The sequence below is a fragment of the Carcharhinus amblyrhynchos genome, chromosome 12, assembly GCF_965287045.1.
Source record: "Carcharhinus amblyrhynchos chromosome 12, sCarAmb.v2.hapA, whole genome shotgun sequence".
In the NCBI taxonomy this organism is placed as follows: domain Eukaryota; kingdom Metazoa; phylum Chordata; class Chondrichthyes; order Carcharhiniformes; family Carcharhinidae; genus Carcharhinus; species Carcharhinus amblyrhynchos.
Genome location: NC_137335.1, coordinates 465,909 through 486,553, shown reverse-complemented (window position 1 = coordinate 486,553; position 20,645 = coordinate 465,909). Strand labels below are relative to the sequence as shown.

Below are 20,645 nucleotides of genomic sequence, written 5' to 3'. Positions count from 1 at the left end.
TTTATGGCAATTTGTGGGGTTGTAGGCTTGTCTGGAGATCGGGCAAGGAGCCAGCCTTGCTGTGTCTTCCATTCCTGCACATCTCTTTGCAGGCAGGAATCTCCCCAAGCTCCAAAAATATGACTGATTGAGGGTGGCTTGTGATCTTGATTGCACCGACCCACAGTTAGTCACAGGTGAGGTTCCTGAAGATTGGAGGGTAGCAAACGTTGTGCTTTTGTTTAAAAAGGACTGCAGGGAAAAGCCTGGGAACTCCAGGCTAGCGAGCCTCACATCTGTAGTAGGTAAGTTGTTTCAAGGTATTTTGAGAGACAGGATATACAGGCATTTAGAGCTGCAAGAATTGATTAGTCAGCATGGCGTTGTGAGTGGAAAATCATGTCTCACAAATTTGATTGAGTTTTTTGAAGGGGTAACCAAAAGGAGAGATGAGGGCAATATAGTTGTTGTTGTCTACATAGCAAGACCTTTGACAAGGTACCGCATGGTAGGGTGTTGCATAAAGTTAAATCTCATGCGATCCAGGGTGAGGTAGCTAAATGCAAGAACACTGAATACAGGAGTTGGGATGTCTTGTTGAAGTTGTACAAAACATTGGTAAGGCCACACTTGGAATACGGTGTACAGTTCTGGTCACCCTTTTACAGAAAGGATATTATTAAACTAGAAGGAGTGCAGCAGAGATTTACTCCGATGCTACCGGGACTTGATGGTTTGAGTTATAAGGAGAGGCTGGATTGACTGGGACTTTATTCTCTGGAGCGTAGAAAGCTGAAGGATGATCTTATAGAGACCTATAAAATAATGAGGTGCATAGATCAGCGAGATAGTCAATATCTTGACTATCAGGGAATCTAAAACTAGAGGACGTAGGTTGAAGGTGAGAGGGCAGAGATACAAAAGGGTCCAGAGGGCAATTTTTTCACACAGAGGGTGGTGAGTGTCTGGAACAAGCTGTCAAAGGTAGTAGTAGTGGTAGATACTATTTTGTCTTTTAAAAAGCATTAAAATAGTTACATGGGTACGATGGGTGTAGAGGGATATGGGCCAAATGAGAGCAATTGGCACTAGCTTAGGGGCTTGAAAAAAGGGGTGGCATGGACAAGTTGGGCCAAAAGGCTTGTTTCCATGCTGTAAACCTCTATGACTCTATGACAATAACGAGGTGGGAATCTCAACAGTTTTCGCCCCTGGAGCAACTTCTAGAAATGTTTAGGAGGATTATGCCTATTAATTAGGTTTAAGGTAGTTAAAAAGAGCCAACACAATTGAACTTTTTGATATGACGTAGCAGGGAAGGTTTAATGAAGGGAATGCGTGCGATGTTATCTGTTTGGATTTTAAGAAATTACCACATTTTGACAAAGTACTACGCAAAAGGCAGATTAATAAAATTGAGACTTGTGGATGGAATAAATCCCTAGGACCTGATGAAGTGTATCCCAGGGTGTTGTGGCAGGCTAGGGAGGAAATTGCGGCTCCCCTGGCAGAGATATTTGAACCATTTGAGCCACAGCTGAGGTGCCTGAAGATTGGAGGGTAGCAAATGTTGTGCCTTTGTTTAAGAAGGCTGCAGGGAAAAGCCTGGGAACTACCGACCGCTGAGCCTAGCTTCTGTATTGGGTAAGTTGTTAGAAGATATTCAGAGAGACAGGATCTACAGGCGTTTAGAGAGGCAAGGACTGATTAGGGACAGTCAGCATGGCTTTGTGAGTAGAAAATCACATCTCAGTGATTTGATTGAAAATATTAAGATTTCCCCTCTTGTCATCACCCACCCCCATAAAAATTGGGGGTAAGCTCTGAAAATGTAGTCTTTTTTTGTCTGTGGCTGTGGCCACATTCGTGAATATTTACAAATTCCCCAGCTTTCTGGGTCAGTGTGCAGTGATTGTTCTGTGTGAAGAGATTTTTAATGCTGCTGAAAAGCAACCCACAATGATTCTCAACATAGCTGGTGGCCTTTGGGGTTGATTTACAACTTTGAACTGGCAGACTGAGTTAGTTGCACCACCTCAGGACTTGCATATCTTTCAGTGTTGCATAGGAGTCATGGAAATCGAGGGTATTCATATTATTTGGAATGTATATATGATATGTATACACCGAAAATACATTGCTTACGGCTCGTGTGTCGATGAAAACAAAATGTATGTAGCACCTTTCATACCTTCTAGACTTTCCAAAATGCTATGTGGGCATTTGAGTAAAGACACTGCAAATGTGTGAATTCTGCTTTGTAAAGGTGGTTGTCCTTTGTTATATAGGCCTGCAGACTAAGATGTTTATAATTTAGCAATTGGAATAAATGGTTTATGTATTTATGAAAACAGTTCAAATGGGAAAAATTCTTCTGGCCTACTCCATCAACAACTTACATTGAAAAAGAAATTATATTCAAAGTTAATTATTGGCACTTTATTTTCTTTGCTATTATGTTCCATCATACTAGTCATAATTGTGCTTATTTTTAATGTAGGTGGAAATTGGCCCTTGGTCCGACAATCACTTGCTTTATGTGCATTCAGACCTTTTGTGAGGAGGCTGGTGAGGGTGTAGAAATCTGATGTTTCACATTTTGCCTTTGCTGTAGTAAAAGGCATCAAGTGTTCATTTTCTATGATGGGATTGCACTAAATTGTGAAATAATTAAATTAATTTCATGTACTGAACAAATGAGTATTTTGGAAAATTAAGTGTGGCATAATTATACAAGAATTTATTTACACATTTGTAGTTCTGCTGAAGAGTATGAAGTGGTGTTTTGCAAATTAAAACTGGCAATTTCCTTGATGATTAGATCAGAAATGCTTGTTGGCTGCTGGTAATAGGGGAGAAAGTATCTTGATGCTATTCAAAACCTTCTTTCTAAAATGGGAAAACCAGGAATTCAAATAATTTTCAAATTCAAAATCTGGTTGGTCTACAATTGATAAGCTGAGAGGTAGCATCTGTTTGCAAGTTTGTGCAAGTATAGGGTAGCATATGTTCCATAAACATAGAATTGCTGACTTCAGTTCATTCTAGGAATAGTCTGTGCGTTGTTTTTATACAGTAGAATTCTATTTTTGTGAACAATAATCAGAAAAAATTCATTTAACTCAACACTGCATACCTTTACACCGCTGGCTTTGTTTTCTTGAGTGATCTAATGCGAGTTTGGCTTCAACTTTTTCTGTGCTGAAAACCCTCTGGAAATGTCAAGACTCACCTGATGAAGGGGCAAACCCTGAAAGTTAGTGGCATTTCGTACCAAATAAATCTGTTGGACTTTAACCTGGTGTTGTGAGACGTCTTACAATGACAAGACTACCCAGGAAATCACCTGAATTAATTTTCAAAAGACAATCATTGACCCAGAACAAAAAGTCGCACAATTTTTCTTCAGTCGAACACAGTAACAGAAGTGATATGTTAGTAAGTCAGCCTATGTATAAATCCTGATGGATTCCAGAACTTGATCTTGATGTCCCCTAGATTGAAGGACTTGCTGATACTCCCAGTGCTAGGGCTGGGGGATGAGGGAGACATGAAAAGCAGTGATGCAGGGTTGGAGCTCAGAGCTATTGCTTGTGTCTTGGCAGAGAGCTGTGTGTTGCTAAAGGAAAATTAAACACTGGGGGAGGGTGCAGGAATGTCATGGCCGGTCAGCATATAGCTTAGATCACTGTGAATTTAGATTCATATCAACATACGTTAACTTTGATGACTGAACTATTCAGAAGCTGTTAATATATTTATAAATATGTCTTAAAGTATCATTTAAAAGCAAAATATTGCGGATGCTGGAGTCTGAAATAAACTTAGAAAATGCTGGAAAACTTAGCAGGTTTGGCAGGATCTCTGGAGAGAGAAAATAGAGTTGAAGTTTCTGTATGATTCTTCTTCAGAGTTAAGGAGAAGGAAAAATGTGTTAGATTATATACTGTATGAAAGGGGGTGGAGCGGTTGAAACAGAGTAAAACAGTTGATGGATGGTCTGGTTTGGGGCAGTGCTAGGTGGAAATGGACACATGGGCCTGTTGCGATGTTCCAGTGAAGCCAAAAACAAACTGGAAATGCAGCACCTCATCTTTCAATTAGGCAAGTTACAGCCCATGGGGTTAAACATTGAATTCAACAATTTTAGGCTGTGACCTTTTCCCTGCACCTTGACAATTTTTAAATATCCCAAACGTGTTTTGGCCCTGTGCACGTGTGTGCGCACATACACTCTCACTTTCATACACATTCACATTCACGCATTCAAACAATCACACTTACACACACACTCACACACACATTCACACTCACCCACACACACACTCATACTCTCACATTCACACACACACACACTCTCATACAATCTCACTTACACACATCCTCTCACCCACACACACACACACACACACACACACACATTTTCACAGTCACACACTCACACTCTCACACAATCACACTTAAACACACATCACACTCTCACATTCACACTTGCACACAATCACACTTACACACTCAACACACATTCACATTTACACACACGCACACACTCTCACACAATCACACTTATACACACACACACACACACCCTTGTTTCTGAAAATACAAATCATGACAGATCACTTTTACAGAAATTGTTGACAGCGAAGGCTACATCTTAAATATTTCTTTTTTTTAAAGAATCATTTATGGGATGTGGGTGTTGCTGGCTAGAGCAGCATTTATTGCCCATCTCTAGTTGCCATTGAACCCACTGCAGCCCCAGAGCACTACTGGGGAGGGAATTCCAGGATTTTGACCCAATAACAGTGAAGGAACAGCAATATATTTCCAAATCAGGATGGTGAGTGAAGACCTAGCCCAACTGACTGAAATAGATCTAACACTTTCTAAAGATGATTGCTGAGACAAAGTAACCTTAGATCTATACTGTTTTATTTCTAATTCAATGTATCTAAAGGCCCTATTAACCTGACTCCTAAGCTTAAAGACTGTTCTAACCTTGTTTTGAAACTTACTGGTGCCACTCCACAGAAAGTCATCCATCAAGAAGATAGCTGCCAGTTTCCCACCGTGGTTCCATAACAACGTGGAAGGATCTGCCTTTAGTTGGAGACAAGCAGCTTTAACAACACCAATGGAATTGAAAAGCACCATCCTCTATCATTTAAATCATATTCACACATATTCAATTTGCAATGTTTTCCCTCCTCTGCTGCCTTCTTAGAAGGTTTGAGAAATATTACCCTCTGGAAGTGACTCCCCTGCAGAAATGCAGCTATTATATCTATCGACTTACATTCTGATTAAAAAGTCACCAACATTTTTTCAACATTACCTTCCCTGCTGCCGGTGAGCCCATTCTGATTTCTTAATTTGCTAAGCATTCTTCAGATCCTTAGCTCTGAACCTAGCTTTACCTTATAAATGCTTTTTAAGAAAGTCATCTTACAGGATGTGGGTGCTGCTGGCTTATCCAGCATTTATTCCCAACCCTAATTGCCTTTGAGAAGCAGTTGGTAAGCTGCCTTCTTGAACTGCTGAAATGCAAGTGGTTAGGTATGTCTACAATACTGTTAGGGAGGGAGTTTCAGGATTTTAACCCAATGACAGGGAAGAAATGGCAATATACTTCCAAATCCGGAAGACCGTTTCCATACAAACTCACCCACGCTGGCTGTTCCCTATTTGGAATTTCTGAATACACACCAAACTCTTTCAAACCGTCCAACTTCTTCTGTTTACCCTCCTGTATAGTTTCATTTGTCAGTAATTACACCAACTCCTCGGTCATGGGGACCCCAGCTTCTGTTGTTCTGTTGTAATGATTCAGCATTGTCCACTCTGCTATGTCATCTAGTCAGGTTGTGACCATTACTTGCCTGTTAAGTTTTTCCAGACTCCCACTGTTACATCCCATGCTTGCCCTGTCAGAGGACCTGTTCACTGTACATGAATGTTTACTCAACCCTCATCATCTGACCCATTACTGTAACTAGGGTTACACTTTCTTATTTTCCATTTTTTTACTCCATTTTCCCAGACCTTGATGTTCTCTGCTTGCCCATCATCCTGGATCTTCAGCAAATTCTTACATTTCCTGCCCTTCCCACAATTATTACATCCCTCCAGTTATCTGATCCTTTTGGACAGTACTCGGAATCCACTTTGGATAACTGACCTCTATCTAACTGGGGTCGCCCGAGATTGATCATAGCACCTATTGCCACACTAGCTGATACCAATTCAGGTAAAAACACAGAGCTAGCCTTCCACATGTTGTTTGTGGCTCAGCTATTTGTGGCTAACCTTGCTGAGCCCTCAAGGGAGTACTTTGTTAGTTTTGCATGACTGCCAATTGCGTTGGAATCTACCTGCTCTACAACGACAGCTCTGGCATATTATTGAATCAGTGCTGCAATATGAATTGGTATTTGTGTATCTTAAAATAAAAAAGTCACATTTATGATTGCCGGGGAAATAGCAAAGACTTGTGGGATAGCATTAATGGTTTCTTGCTGACTACATTCTTACGGCAGAGAGGCATGAGTGAAATCTTCTGATCTAATGGTTAGGTTCACAAACCTATTGCTCTGTTGGCAGCATTTATTGCCACTGTGTTCCATACTGCAGCAATGGCATTAAATTGTTGGTGTGTCACTGGTAAATGCTAGCGAGCATTTAATACCTGACTTTAAAAAATAGGTTGCCTCCAATTTAGAAGGGGAAAAGTAGCTGGGATGTAGTTCCTCACAAATGATGAGCATTGTTGCTTCACAGTGCCAGGGACACAGGATCAGTTCTGGCTCTGGGTGACTGTCTGTGTAGAGTTTACTTGTTCTTCTTGTGTCCGCATGGGTGTCCTCCAAGTGCTTCGGTTTCCTCCCAAAGATGTACCGGTTAGGTGGATAAATTGCCACTTAGTGTCACAGGGATTAGTAGAGTAATATGTGGGGTTATGAAGATAGGGCCTGGGTGGAATAGTTGTTGGTACGGACTCGATGGGCTGAATGACCTCCTTCTATATTGTAGTGATTCTATGAATAACCAATGGCCCCAGCAGAATGGAGTATGCAAACCTGGGATGATGACAGAATCAGGCTCAGATGTGTTGTGGTTCATGTTTGCTTCACTTTGAAACAAAGAAAATTAAATAGACCAGGAGTTTAATAGCTTTCGAAGAGAGTTGTTGGAATCTTAAATAACTCATTACAGTATTAAAAAGATTACTAAATAAGGTTGGAAATGGATGAATATGAAAGGATGCAGGGAAATGTGATCAAAAGAACTGCAGTGAAGGAGACATGAGGCATTTAGTTTTAGTTTTTATTTGTTAGTGTTACAAGCACCCTGACATTAACACAGCAATGAAGTTACTGTGAAAATCGTCTAGTTGCCTGTTCAGGTGTCTGCTGCCTGTTCAGGTATACTGAGGGAGAACTTAGCATGTCCAATACACCTAACCAGCACGTCTTTCGGACTGTGGGAGGAAATTGGAGCACCCGGAGGAAATCATGTCGACGTGGAGAGAACGTTCAAACTCCGCACAGACAGTGACTCAAGCCGGAAATCAAATTTATGAGGCTATGTGAAATTGGTGAACTATTCAGTTCATGTTGATTCAGTATTTTGTTATTCCTCCAACACCAAAGCCAAATAAGAAGTGACACACCTACAGTATGAAATTCCAGGGGAAAAAATGTGTTCAAGGCTAATTGGCCCAGTTTCAAGAACAGATGTTTTTGATACAGTATGCATTTATTTGGCAGCTGCAGTTTCATGCTAAGAAATTTGTTGTGAACTGTATGATGAGACTTCTGGGATCTATATTTCTCTTGGCCACAGCTAGCTTCCTGTTAGTTTGATGAATGCAGGCACATCTTGCACTTTGAAGAATGGAAAAGTGCTCATGGGAGGCACTGCATGTTTGTTGTGTGGTGTGCTGAGTTCTGCTGCCTTCCTTCTGCTGCCTTGCTTATCAGATTGGCTTAAACATTTGCTTTCAGTCCCTGTGGCTGTATAAGTATTGTGGGAGGAGAGGCTAGCCTGAGAGAGTGAAGAACAGTTTGTTTGTCCAGCACCTTTTCCACTGACCAACAGGTTATGAGTTATGGTTGCTCTCCCAAATAGAAATATACCAGTGAATTACTTTCTTTGGATTTAACCCTTAGGCTTTTGGCAGTTCAGACAAACTCCTCAGTCAGTGGGACGATTGATACTATTTTTCAGCTCATGCACTGCATTGCTAACTTGAACATTTTTGCAGTGAAGTTATAGAAACATCAGGGAGTGATTCGTCATTTTAAATACCATGAAGAACAAAATATCTAGAAACACAACTTTATCTGAAATGAACATGATGTTTGTGTCTTTCTGCTTCCATTTCACTTTCCTTTTCTTCTTTCTTTCATTAACTTAAAATTTTGTCCTTGAATGTTTACTTCAACTTCTGTGCTGTTCTTCCAATCGCTGAAATATTTGACCAGTTAATTATTGTACATCTGCTACCATTATTATCCATGACGGTCACAAATTTGCTAAATTAATGCTGTGATTGTTGCTGTTACTGAGATTGTTACAGAATGCTGCTAGTGGGTTCAGAATGATTGGTATAACCACAGGAATGTGTTACTTTCTCATAAAGGATTGTTCAAATGGGCAGGCTCAAGTGTGTAATAAAGTCAAATATTTTTACTTTAGAATGAAAACTTTCCTTGTTATGGAGAGTTTCAGTTGGCTTTAAAAATTGTGTTACATCACCATCCTTGACTGTTTGTTTGCTGTCTTTAAAAATATCTTGGCTGAAATTTTCTCCCAGTAGTTTTGAAATATTGGCTGGAATTTTACCATCCAACCCGCCACAGGAATGGGAGCGGGCGAGGAGCGGACCATGGAAAGATGTGTTGACCTTGGGCGGGATTTTAAGGTTTCAGGATGAGCGAGACCATAAAATTCCACTCATTAACTTCCAGTTATTGCAACAAAAGTTATAAGCTAAGCAATGGTGAGTATCAAGGCAGCATTCTGAGACTTTTATTAATGATTTCAACAGCTGCACTCTAGTAGAGGCAGTGATGCCAATTACTTGTGAAGAAGTCATTTAGATTAATCTTCTGCTTACCTCAATGGCAATGCTAAATAAACACCTTTTGTCTAGGGCTAACTGCAAAGAGTTAAGATGAGGAACCAAAATGCATTGTAAGATCTCTGTGCACAGTATAAATATTACATATCCTATTAACTGAATAGAGATAGAATGGTACAGAAGGAGGTTATTTGGCCCATTGAGTCTATGCTGACATTGTTGAGCAATCCACTCAGTCCCATTACCCCACTCTAACCTCGTAGCCATGCAAGTTTATTTCCTTCAAATATCCATTCATTTTCTTTTTGAAATCAGTAATTGTCTCTGTTTCCACCACCTTTGTAAGCAGCGAGTCTCAGTTTATTACCATTTGCTGATGGCATTAACTCTATCATCTTTCTTAGGTCACGCTTGAATTAAGTTTTGGAGATGCGATGGCCCAGTGATATTATTGCTCGATTTTTAATTAAGAAACTCAGCTAATGTTCTGGAGACCCGGGTTTGAATCCCACCACAGCAGATAGTGGAATTTGAATTCAGTGAAAATATCTAGAATTAAGAATCTACTGGTGATCGTGAGACCGTTGTCGATTGTTGGAAAAACCCATCTGGTTCGCTAATGTTCTTTAGGAAGGAAATCTGCTGTCCTTACCTGGTCTGGCGTACATGTGACTCCAGAGCCACAGCATTGTGATTGACTCACAACTGCCCTCGGAAATGACCCAGCAAGCCACTCAGTAAGGGCAACTAAAGATGGGCAATAAATGTTGCCTAGGCAGTGACACCCAAATAAAAAATGTTTGATTGATATTCAGCTCCAAATATATCTATCCTGTCTTTAACATCTCTGACAAAAGCAATTATTATTTTGGAATAGTGTTATTTCTGCCATACCTATTGCTTCTTTAATTTTCTTAACTGTAGGGAAAACCATGGTGGTGTTATCCAGACAAATATTTAATTAGTTTTAAAAATATAATACAGTTGAGTTAATGAGACGGTCCAAAATAGGAGGTGTGGGTTTTGATTAACGGGCATCAGTGCCAATATTGGGGAAAAATGGAGCTGTACCATTGGGCAGCCTTTGTGTGAACTACATTGGGATGAGTGCACTGGCAAATTGTATAACTAGGGCTGTAAATAGTGGGAGGGAGGAAACATGTGAAAGGTGATTCAGAGAGAGGGATGATGATAGTTCAGGGTAGTGATGCAGGTAATGATAAACAGAGTGTGACAGAAAGAAACAGACTATACAATCACAAGATTGCACCAGCAAATAAGGCCAAAGTAGGCATCTGTAGTGAAAATACAGAATTAACTGATCTCTATCTGAATGTACTCCACATTCGTAACATGATGGACAGCATAAATAGAAATTTGTGGATATATTTTGATACCATTACAAAGACATGGTTGCAAAGTGACCAAAGTTGGGACCTGAATATTCAAGGGCATTTGACATTTTAGAAGGACAGAAATTTAAGGGAATATTTTACATCCCTCAACAAAGATATATATTCCATTGAGAAAGAAAGAATACAGCATCCATGGCTGACTAAGGAAGTTAAGATTATGTCGAATTGAAAGAAAAGGTGTGCAGTGCTGTTAAGATCAGTGGTAAGTCATAAGAGGGGAAATATTAGAAATCAGCAAAGGATAACTTTAAAAAAAAGAATAAAGAAGGAGAAATTGGGGTAAGAGAGAAAATTAGAAAGAAATATAAAACAGACTGTTAAAGCTTCTACAAGTATTTAAACTGGAAGATGGTAGCTAAAGTAAGTTTTAGTACTCAGAGGGTGAGAATGGAGATTAATAATGACAAACAAGGAAATGGCATACTTTAAACAAGTATTTTGTATCTGTCTTCATAGTACAAGACAATACAGGAAATTGTGTTTGACAACTTTATTAGAGTTCTTAGAAGGCCTGGCAGCATCTGAAAGCAGAGAAAAGAGCTGATGTTTCGAGTCCAGATGACCCTTTGTCAAAGCCTTTTTGCTTTGCTTTGCCTAGTTCCAGACCCTTTGCCTTGACAAAGCGTTGTCTGGACTCGAAATGTCAGCTCTTTTCTCTCCTTTCAGATGCTGCCAGACCTGAGATTTTCCAGCATTTTCTCTTGTGATTTCAGATTCCAGCATTCGCAGCAATTTGCTTTTATTAGAATTCTTTACGGGTATAACAAGGAGGGTGGATTAAAGGGGACCTGTAGCAATAGTGTGTTTAGATTTTCAAAAGGCATGTGATAAGGTGCCACATAAAAGGTACTGCAGAAGAGCTTATGGTGTTGGGAGTGATACATTAGCATGGATTGAGGATTAGCTAGCTAACAGGAAACAGGGTTGAAATAAACAGTAAAATGTTCAGGCTGACAAACTTATAGTAGAATGCTGCTGGATCAGTGCTAGGGCCTCAAGTATTTACAATATAGGTGATGGGAAAAGCTGTTGTAGCCAAATTTGCTGACAATGCAAAGATAGTTGGAAAGCAAGTTGTGAGGACATACAAAGAATTAACAAAGGGATATAGGTTGGTTAAGTATTTCTAAGTGTTGTAGCTCAAAGCAGGACCATTGAGAGAAAAAATAGGAAGGAAGAGCTGACATAATCTGGGTGGCCTGGGAGAAAGCTACATCAGGCTGAGGAGTGGAGACTGGGCAGAGTGAAAAGCCCTTTGGTAAACCTGAGGCCAGATCAAATGCTTATAATGTTGGTCCTGATCCAGTCTGCTATAGTGCCATAAGTATGAATGTGCAAGGCCTTTCTACATTACAATAATAAATCACTTCAAAAAGTTCTTAATTGGCTGTGGAGTGCTTTGGGAGGTCTTGTGGTCATGAAATATTCTGTATAAATGCTTCTTCTTTAATTCCTTCTTTGAACTTTTAACTTCTTGTGAAAGACCTCTAGACTGTGTTAGTGCACACAGTCACTGAGTGATGAGTTGAGCTGAACCGTCTGATACTGATGTTTCCCAGCTCCACACACAACTGTTTTTGCAGAAACATGTTTCCATCTTCTTCTAAAAGATATCCACTCAATGTCCAAAATTTCAGACCATCATTTGCATCCATAGTGATTGAATATCAAATTTCCTACCCCTTATTGGTGTACTCTGTGCAAGAATCCCTGAAATGGATTTTCATCGTTACAGTGGAGTTTGCCATCTGAATAGTAACTAGCAAAGCTGTGTTGCCGTTTTTCTTTGCTGATCGTTGGATGTAGGATTCCGGTCACACACTTGAGTTAATGAGTTGCTTTTGTGCTCATTTACTGTCACTACAAAATTCCATATTAGCAAATAATTTACAAGTTGAACCAGTGGTAGAAAGCTCTAAATTTGCTTTTGGCGTAGATATTTTGTTATTAATGTACAGTATCATCTTTCTCCGGGATCTCTTCTGTTGCAAACTAGAAGCTTATCAGGTCAATGGAGAAAGAGTGCAAAGTTTTACTGTCTTTTTTATGTATCTGCTCTTGATTAGGTTGAAGTAATGTGACAGAAATTTTTGTATGTACGATGTGATTGTTCAACTGCAGGTTGTGAGACTCCAACCAGATCTGCGCTGCCATTGGCATAAAAACCACTTACCTGTAGCCAGTGGTACATGAAGTAACAGCTCCTCATCAAGGTGGATTTTATTTGGTTATGCTTCTGTGCAGTCAGTGCCTTGGGACATTTCTGTGTTAAATGTGCTATATAAACACCCGTTGTTGGAATTCTGAGTACCAATGACAATATGTAGTGTGCAGGTATAGGCTGGAATACATTGAGCATCGAGTAGGGGCAGTCTATTTTAGTTGCAGGGGAAAATGACAGCCTGCTATAATAGCTGCTCAGTGTAACTATATCTTTACATGACATCATTATGTTAGCTATGATGGTAGAGTGGGATTTGCATTGGGGCCAGATAGGGTTGCATTGTTGTGCAGATATTCTTTGGCAATTTTTTCCCTTTATTTGCTGTCATGTATCTTTAGCTTATCAACAAAGGGTGTCTGTTTATATCAAAGCTAATGGAAAGCTGTTGAGACTTGCCCACAAAGACAACAGTGTGCCAAGTTTTCATCTGTGAGTTGTTATATAACAGTGATGCCACGCTAGCATTGCATACTGAAGAATACCCTCAGTGGCAAATGGACAGAGTCTCTCAACCTGTAGAGTTTGATTTGATCATTAACATCAGGAAGACAAATGTCATAGACTACGCTGTTGCTTTCCTGCTATCTGTCAGCATTGACAGTGTGATACAGGAGGTTGTTGATAGCTCACATATCAAAGCTCCACGATCACCAGCAATTTGTCATTCAAAGGAATTGGGGAACTGCCAGGACCCAAGGAGTAAATGAATCAGGTTCGACAGGTTAGAAGTGTGAGAAGAAATTTGATGACTTGGGATTTGACCTTAGGTTATCCAATATGTGCAAAATATTAATCTTTTATATAGTTCCTCCCATGTGCAAACAGGTTTATTTGCATTACTAGGCTTTACTGCTTTTTAATAATCCCCATACTTAGGCATGATATTTTCCTAGAGTTTTAGGATATACTGCAGAGAACTTGCCTCCCAGGCAGATGCTGTTCAGTCATGATCTTATTGAATGCTGGAGCAGACTCAGTGATCATATGGTCTACCACTGAATTACCAGGAGTAATTCCTACAGTGCAGAAGGAGGCCTTTAGCCCATCGCGTCTGCACCGACTCTTTGAAAGAACATCTTGCCCAGGCCCACCACCTTTTGTCATCCGGACTCCAAACATTGGCTCTATTCTCTGTCCACAGTTGCTGTCAGACCTGCTGAGATTTTCCAGCATTTTCTATTTTTGTTTCAGATTCCAGCACCTGCAGTAAATTGCTTTTACTTCATTCTCAGTGATGGGGGAGCCCAGCAAACCAGAACAAAAGACTAGGCTGAAGCATTTGCAACAATTTCAGTGAGAAATGCTGAGCGGATGACCCATCTCGGCTTCCTCCTGCGTTCCCCAGCATCACAGATGTCAGTCTTCAGGTGAAGACTTGTGCTCCAGAACTAGCTACGCCCTTAACGAATGGCACCTACTCAGCAATGTGGAAAACTGCCCTGTTGTGCTACAAAAGCAGGACAAATCCAACCCGGCCAATTACTGCCCAATCAATCTGCTCTACATCATCAGCAAAGTGATGCTATCGAACACCACTTACTTAGAAACAACCTGCTCACTGAGCCCTAGCAAAATTGGAGTCAAAAGAAATCAGAGGAAAACTCTCCACTGCTTGGAGTTACACCTAGCGCAAAAGGAGGTTGTGGTTGTAGGGAGGAACTCAGTTGCAGAACATTGCTGCAGGAGTCCTTCAGGATACTGTCCAACCATCTTCAACTGATTCATCAGTGTTCTTCCCTCCATCATGAGGCACAGTGACCCCCAGATCCTTCTGGGGTAGCTACAGGACGGATGTCAGGGGTAGGTTCTTTACCCAGCGGGTGGTGAGGGATTGGAATGCCCTGCCTGCTGCAGTTGTAAATGCGTCTAGTTTGGGGGCGTTTAAGAGATCTCTGGATAGGTTTATGGATGAAAAGGGATTGGTATAGGCTAGTGGGTCATTGTTTTTGTAACTGGTCGGCGCAACATCGTGGGCCGAAGGGCCTGTTCTGCGCTGTAATGTTCTATGTTCTATGTTCTGTGCTGCAGCTTTTTGCAGTCTTTCTCCAGTTAAATAATGTTAAATAATATTCAGCTCCTTTTATTCTCCCTGCCAAAGTGCATAGCTTCACATTTTCTTACATTATATTCCACCTGCCAAATTTTGGCCACTCCCTTAATCTGTCTATATCCTCTATAAACTCTTTGAGTGGAATTTTATGAGATCTTTTTTCTAAATGTCCAGCTTGTCTGAAACTATTCCTGATCCATTTTACGGGTGGGTTTTCACATGCAATCATATGCACTCTGTCTCTGAAAAGATCAGCTAGTCAGTTTCCAGCCAGAGAGGCCATGGGTAGGGCTTATCTCGTCAGACAGCCTGTAGAGGGAGATGTTGTGCATGTGCAGTTCTCTGATGCTGTAGGGGTCTGACAGAGGGAGCAGTCAGGTCCCTGCAGGCAGCCTCAATGAGCCCCCCCCATGCAGCAATTGCAGGGGCCCGGAGCCCAAGATGTAGCCCCACTGCCTCCCCCCGCCGCCCAGATCGATTGTGGCACCCCTCCATTCCTCCTCCCACCAATCACAGGCAGAGTGGAAGTGGGCCCCCTTCCCCCTCCCGCCCCCACCGATCATAGGCAGAGTGGCAGCAGGCCCCTTCCCCCCCACATTGATCGCAGGCAGAGTGGCAGTGGGACCCCCTGCCCCATCCGCCCGCCCCACAGCTCCCATTGGCCCTGACCCCTTTGGCCATGCCCCCTGGCACTGTCTCCACAGGCCTCCTGGCATTGCCCAGTAGATGGTGCCAAGGTACCCACAGGGCACTGCCCAGATGCCAGCCTGGCATTGCCTCAGGCACACCCCAACTTGCTCCGGGCCTTCCTGGGGGGGCCTCAATGGCCTCTGGTTCCACTGACAAGGCCAACATCACTACTCCCAGTTCATGGGGAGTAGGTGTTTTCCTCTCACCGGAGAGAACCTATCCCGGCGAGGCCATAAAGGCAAGCTAAGCAGATGTAAAATAGTATTTGCATAAATTTAAATAAATTAATCCGTCTCTTGCCCATTTCCATTGAGAGGCTGACTGCGCTGGAAATCCGTGTCTTGTAAAATCGCGAGAGCTGAGAAATCGGGCATGATCCTGATTTCTTGACTCTCGCACGATTTTACCAGCTCGCTCCACCAGTCGTTCCGCTCTTTGTGTCACCCTCACTGATCCCTGTGGCACTCCGCTACTTATGGAGGTTGCCATCCTGAAAATGCCCCTCTTATCCCAACTCTCTGTCTTCTATTAGTTAGCACATTCTCTATCCATGATAATATACCATCCCCAATGCCATAGGCTTTTATCTCATTAAGTAGCCCTTTGTGCAGTACCTTATTGAATGCTTTTTGGAAATCCAACTATATTACATCTACTAACTCACTTTTATTGCTCGCTACCCCCTTATAAAATTATAATAAATTTGTCTGATCTGACTTCCCTTCATGAAGCCATGCTGACTCTAGTTGATTTTACTATGCATTTCTAAATGCACTGCTATTGCATCCTTTATAATGGATTATAATGTTTTCCTAATGATGGATGTTAAGCTAACTGGCTGGTTTGATTTATTATTGTCACATGTATTAGCATGCAGTGAAAAGTATTGTTTCTTGTGTGCTATATAGTTACCTGTGATTTGTCTGTCTCCTTTTTTGAATAAGGGCAGTTATTGGCAGTTTCCCAATCCTCTGGGACTTTCCAGAATTTAAAGATTCTTGGAAAACCACTACCAGTGCATCCACTATTACTGTAGCTGTTGCCTTCAATATCCTGGGATGCAATCCATCAAGTCCAGGGGACTTCACGGCCTTCAGTTCCATTAGTTTCCGAATATTTTTTCTTGAGTGATTAATCAGCCCCCACACTTCTGTCATTTAATTATTTACTATTGTATGTTTTTTCTTGCAGTTTAATGTTATTGTAACTTCCTCGTTTAACCATCGTTGATTTATCTCTTACCTAGAATTCTCCTTCCTCACTGGGATATATTTTTGTTGTGCATCATGAACTTTTCCTTAAACAATTGCCATTGCTCATCAACTGTCTTTTCTGCTAAACGCCTTTTCCGATCTACTCTGCCCTCATTCCTTTGTAATTGCTCTTATTTAAGTTTAGCACAACTATTTCTGATCCAGGTTTCTCACAGTCAAGCTGAACACTTAATTCGTCAATGTTATGGACCCAAACCCCCAGGAATCTGAGATTGTTTATTAAACCTACCTCATTTTACATTACCAGATCCAAAATAGCCTGATCCCTGGTTGGATCCACAACAGATTGTTTTAGGACTTTCCCGAATATACTCTGAATTCTTTGTCATGACTACCTCTGCCAATTTGATTTTTCATTCCACTTGAAGATTAAAGTCGACTATGATTAAAGTACTGCCTTGCGTTACATCATCTCTCGATTATTCTTTGTCCTACAGTATAGCCAGTGTTAGGGGGCCAATAGCTACTCCCACTAGTGTCTTCTTCCCCTTGTTATTTCTTACCTCTATCCATATGAATTCTTTATCTTCCTATCCAAGATCATTTCTTGCTCTGATACTTATTCCGTTTCATACTACCAATGGTATCCCACTCCTAACTCACACCAAATGCCGTTCGCCCCTGTGCTTGCTGACCTACATTGAACCCCGATCCAATAATATCTCAGTCCTAAAACTAAATACGTAGGATACTTTTAGAATGATAGACAAAATGGAAAAGTAGGAGGTGTAGTCCTGGTAGTAATGGATGAAAGACAGTCACGGGAAAGGATCTTATCTGAGAAAATCAAAAAAAAGTCAATTTGGATGAAGCTAAGAACAGGCAGAAAATATTAGCAGTTGCTGATTTTAACCCTCATCAGTATCTGTAGTGTCAGTAGAGTACAAGTCAGGCAATTGAAGATACATGCAAAAGGATAATACAGTGATCACATAGAATCGTTAATCTTCATATAGACTCGGAAAACCATATTTGCAGTAATAGCCTGGAGATCGAGTTCATGGAATTCAAGTTTTGATTGAGTTTTTTGAAAGGTAGAAGAGGGCAGTGCAGTTGATGTTGTCTACATGGACTTTAGCAATGTCTGAAGGTACCGCATGGTAGTTTGTTGCATAAGGTTAAATCTCATGGGATCCAGGGTGAGGTATCTAAAGGGATACAAAATTGGTTTCTTGACAGAAGCCAGAGAGTGGTAGTAGAGGGTTGCTTTTCAAACTAAAGACCTGTGACCAGTGGTGTGCCTCAGGGATTGCTGCTGGGTCCACTGTTATTTGTCATTTATGTTAATGATTTGGATGAGAATATAGGAAGCGTGGTTAGTAAGTTTGCAGATGACATCAAGATTGGTGACATAGTGGACAGTGAAGAAAGTTATCGCTGATTACAATGGGATCTTGATCAATTGGGCCAGTGGGGCTGACGAATGGCAGATTGGAATTTACTTTAGATAAGTGCAAGGTGATGCATTTTGGTAGATTGAACCAGAGCAGCACTTACTCAGTTAATGGTAGGGCTTTGGGGAGACTTACAGAACAAAGAGATCTAGGGGTACACATTCATACCTCCTTGAAAGTGGATTCACAGGTGGACAGAATGGTGAAAAAGGCATTCAGCATGTTTGGATTCATTGGTCAGAACATTGAATACAGGAGTTTGGATGTTTTGTTGAAGTTGTACAAAACATTGGTAAGGCCACACTTGGAATACTTTGTACGGTTCTGGTCACCCTATTATAGAAAGGATATTGTTAAACTAGAAAGAGTGCAGAAAAGATTTACTAGGATGCTACTGGGATTTGATGGTTTGAGTTATAAGGTGAGGCTGAATAGACTGGAATTTTTCTCTCTGGAGCGTAAAAGGCTGAGGGGTGATCTTATAGAGGCTTAGAAAATAATGACGGGCACAGATCAGCTAGATAGTCAATATCTTTTCCCAAAAGTAGAGGAGTCTAAAACTAGAGGGCATAGGTTTAAGGTGAGAGGGGAGAGATACAAACGGGTCCAGAGAGCACTTTTTTCACACAGAAGATGATGAGTGTCTGGAACAAGCTGCCAGAGGTAGTACTAGAGGCAGGTACAATTTTGTCTTTTAAAAGGTGTTTAGACAGTTACGTGGGTAGGATGGGTATAGTGGGATATGGGCCAAATGTGGGCAATTGGGATTAGTTTAGGGGCTTAAAAAAGCAGCATGAACAAATTGGGCCAAAGAACCTGCTTCCATGCTGTAAACCTCTATAACATAGTTTCCTATGTGAGTACGTTGAGGACCCAACTAGGAGGACAGGATTTAGTTTTGGATCTAGTATCGTGCAGTGAGAGGGTGTTGATTAATAACCTTGCAGAACAGCAGCCTTGAGGGAAGAGTGACGACAATATCATGGAATTTTATGTTGAGTTTGAAAATGATATAATTAAGTCTGAAAAGATCTTAGACTCTCAACAAAGCAAACTGTATAAGTATTGAGATAAATGTGAGGTGATTGATTTTGGTAGACCGAACCAGGGCAGGACTGAGAAACAAGAGTTAATGTTTTGACTCTTCTCCAGAGCCACAGATGATTCCAGATCTGCTGAGTTTTCTGTTTAAATTTCAGTCTTCTAGCATCTGCAGTATTTTGCTTTTATATTAAAAATCATTGTTGCTCCTCAAAGTCTGAATCCTGGCATTGTAGCAGTCAATTACCCACTGATTATAAATAAATTCTTGTTCCCATGATTTTGTGATCTAGTTTTGATGATTGCTAACTTACTGCATGTTTTATTTTCAGATGAACATGGTGGTGTGCAGAAGAAAACCTTCACAAAATGGATCAATGCACGCTTTGCAAAGGTAGTGTTGAGATGCAGTGTGAGACTTGACCATTGTTGTAGCATTTCCACTTCTGGTGTTGAGACCACATGAGAATATGGGGTTATTATTTAGTGTGCAAAACTGCTTGAATGAACTTGACAGAAATGTTTGTGTTCGTTTAGTAAATGGCTTACTTTACAGTGTGGGGTAGACTTACTTTACTGTGTGGTGTTTTAATTCTGATAACATTACCAGATCACAACTCTGTAGATTGGCCTTTCATACTGAAGTTGGAAGAGCAAAGTATGACCTATTGTTTGTTGTTTCTGGAAGTAGAATCCCAAATTTGTTTGCACAGTTCTGTTTCACATTTTTAGTACTGTTGTCTGAGAGAGTCATCATGTGCTGGGAATTGACACATTTTCTTTCCTCTCGGATAATTTTTTCCATGACGGAACCACTTCCTGTTCATTCTTGTTAAGAGATCTAGCAACCTGTAAACTTTGTGTTTGGTTCTTTAGGTACAGCGTGGTGCAGTGAAGATGAAATAAACCCTAGGCAATTCTCTCTGGCACTTTGAGAACTTGTGAAATTTGAAGTAAAATTTCAGAATTATGGCTCTAGTGTTTGACATTTTTGCTGGTGCTGTTTCAGTTAGATAGTGGGAGAGGAGGGACAAATCTAACCAGATTTGCACAAGATTGCTGTTAAGTGACTTTTGTCCTTCAGTTGAACAATTGGTATATTAGATGGGGAATATGCGTCAGAAAGCTGAGGTATATCCGAGACTCAATAAATAAACTCCAGTAGGGGATGAAACTAGGATTGTTAAAACAAGACATTCATGTGAGAACCATTTAATGGGCCAAATGTCTGGGTGGGCTGAGGGGCTAGCATTGGGAGAAAACACATTATAAGGAATTGGAGTTTTTTCTATTTTGAGGAAAGCAAAGTTTCTCAAGAATAGAACTGGATATGGTTCAATGTGGAATGTACTTCTCAAAATAGTTCTCATCTATTCCCATGTGAAAGTGCTCTGTTTATTTTGCTTCTTTTGCTTTTGAGGTGTTCAGAGCTTTAAAAAACAAAATTGGAGGGGGTGGTCCCTGGGCCTGCCAGATCTGATCACAAATTGCGG

The 20,645-nt window shown here is 40.8% G+C and overlaps 1 protein-coding gene across 5 annotated transcripts in view; it reads left to right on the top strand.

Annotated features, from left to right (window-relative positions):
• The window catches only part of utrn (utrophin), a 517,764-nt gene that overhangs the window by 48,466 nt on the left and 448,653 nt on the right, over positions 1 to 20,645 (top strand). For all 5 annotated transcript variants that reach the window (XM_080199920.1, XM_080199921.1, XM_080199919.1 and 2 more), the window contains exon 3: positions 19,485 to 19,546. In XM_080199920.1, coding sequence (XP_080056046.1) covers positions 19,485 to 19,546 — 62 coding nt within the window. The remainder of the gene's footprint in view (positions 1 to 19,484; positions 19,547 to 20,645) is intronic.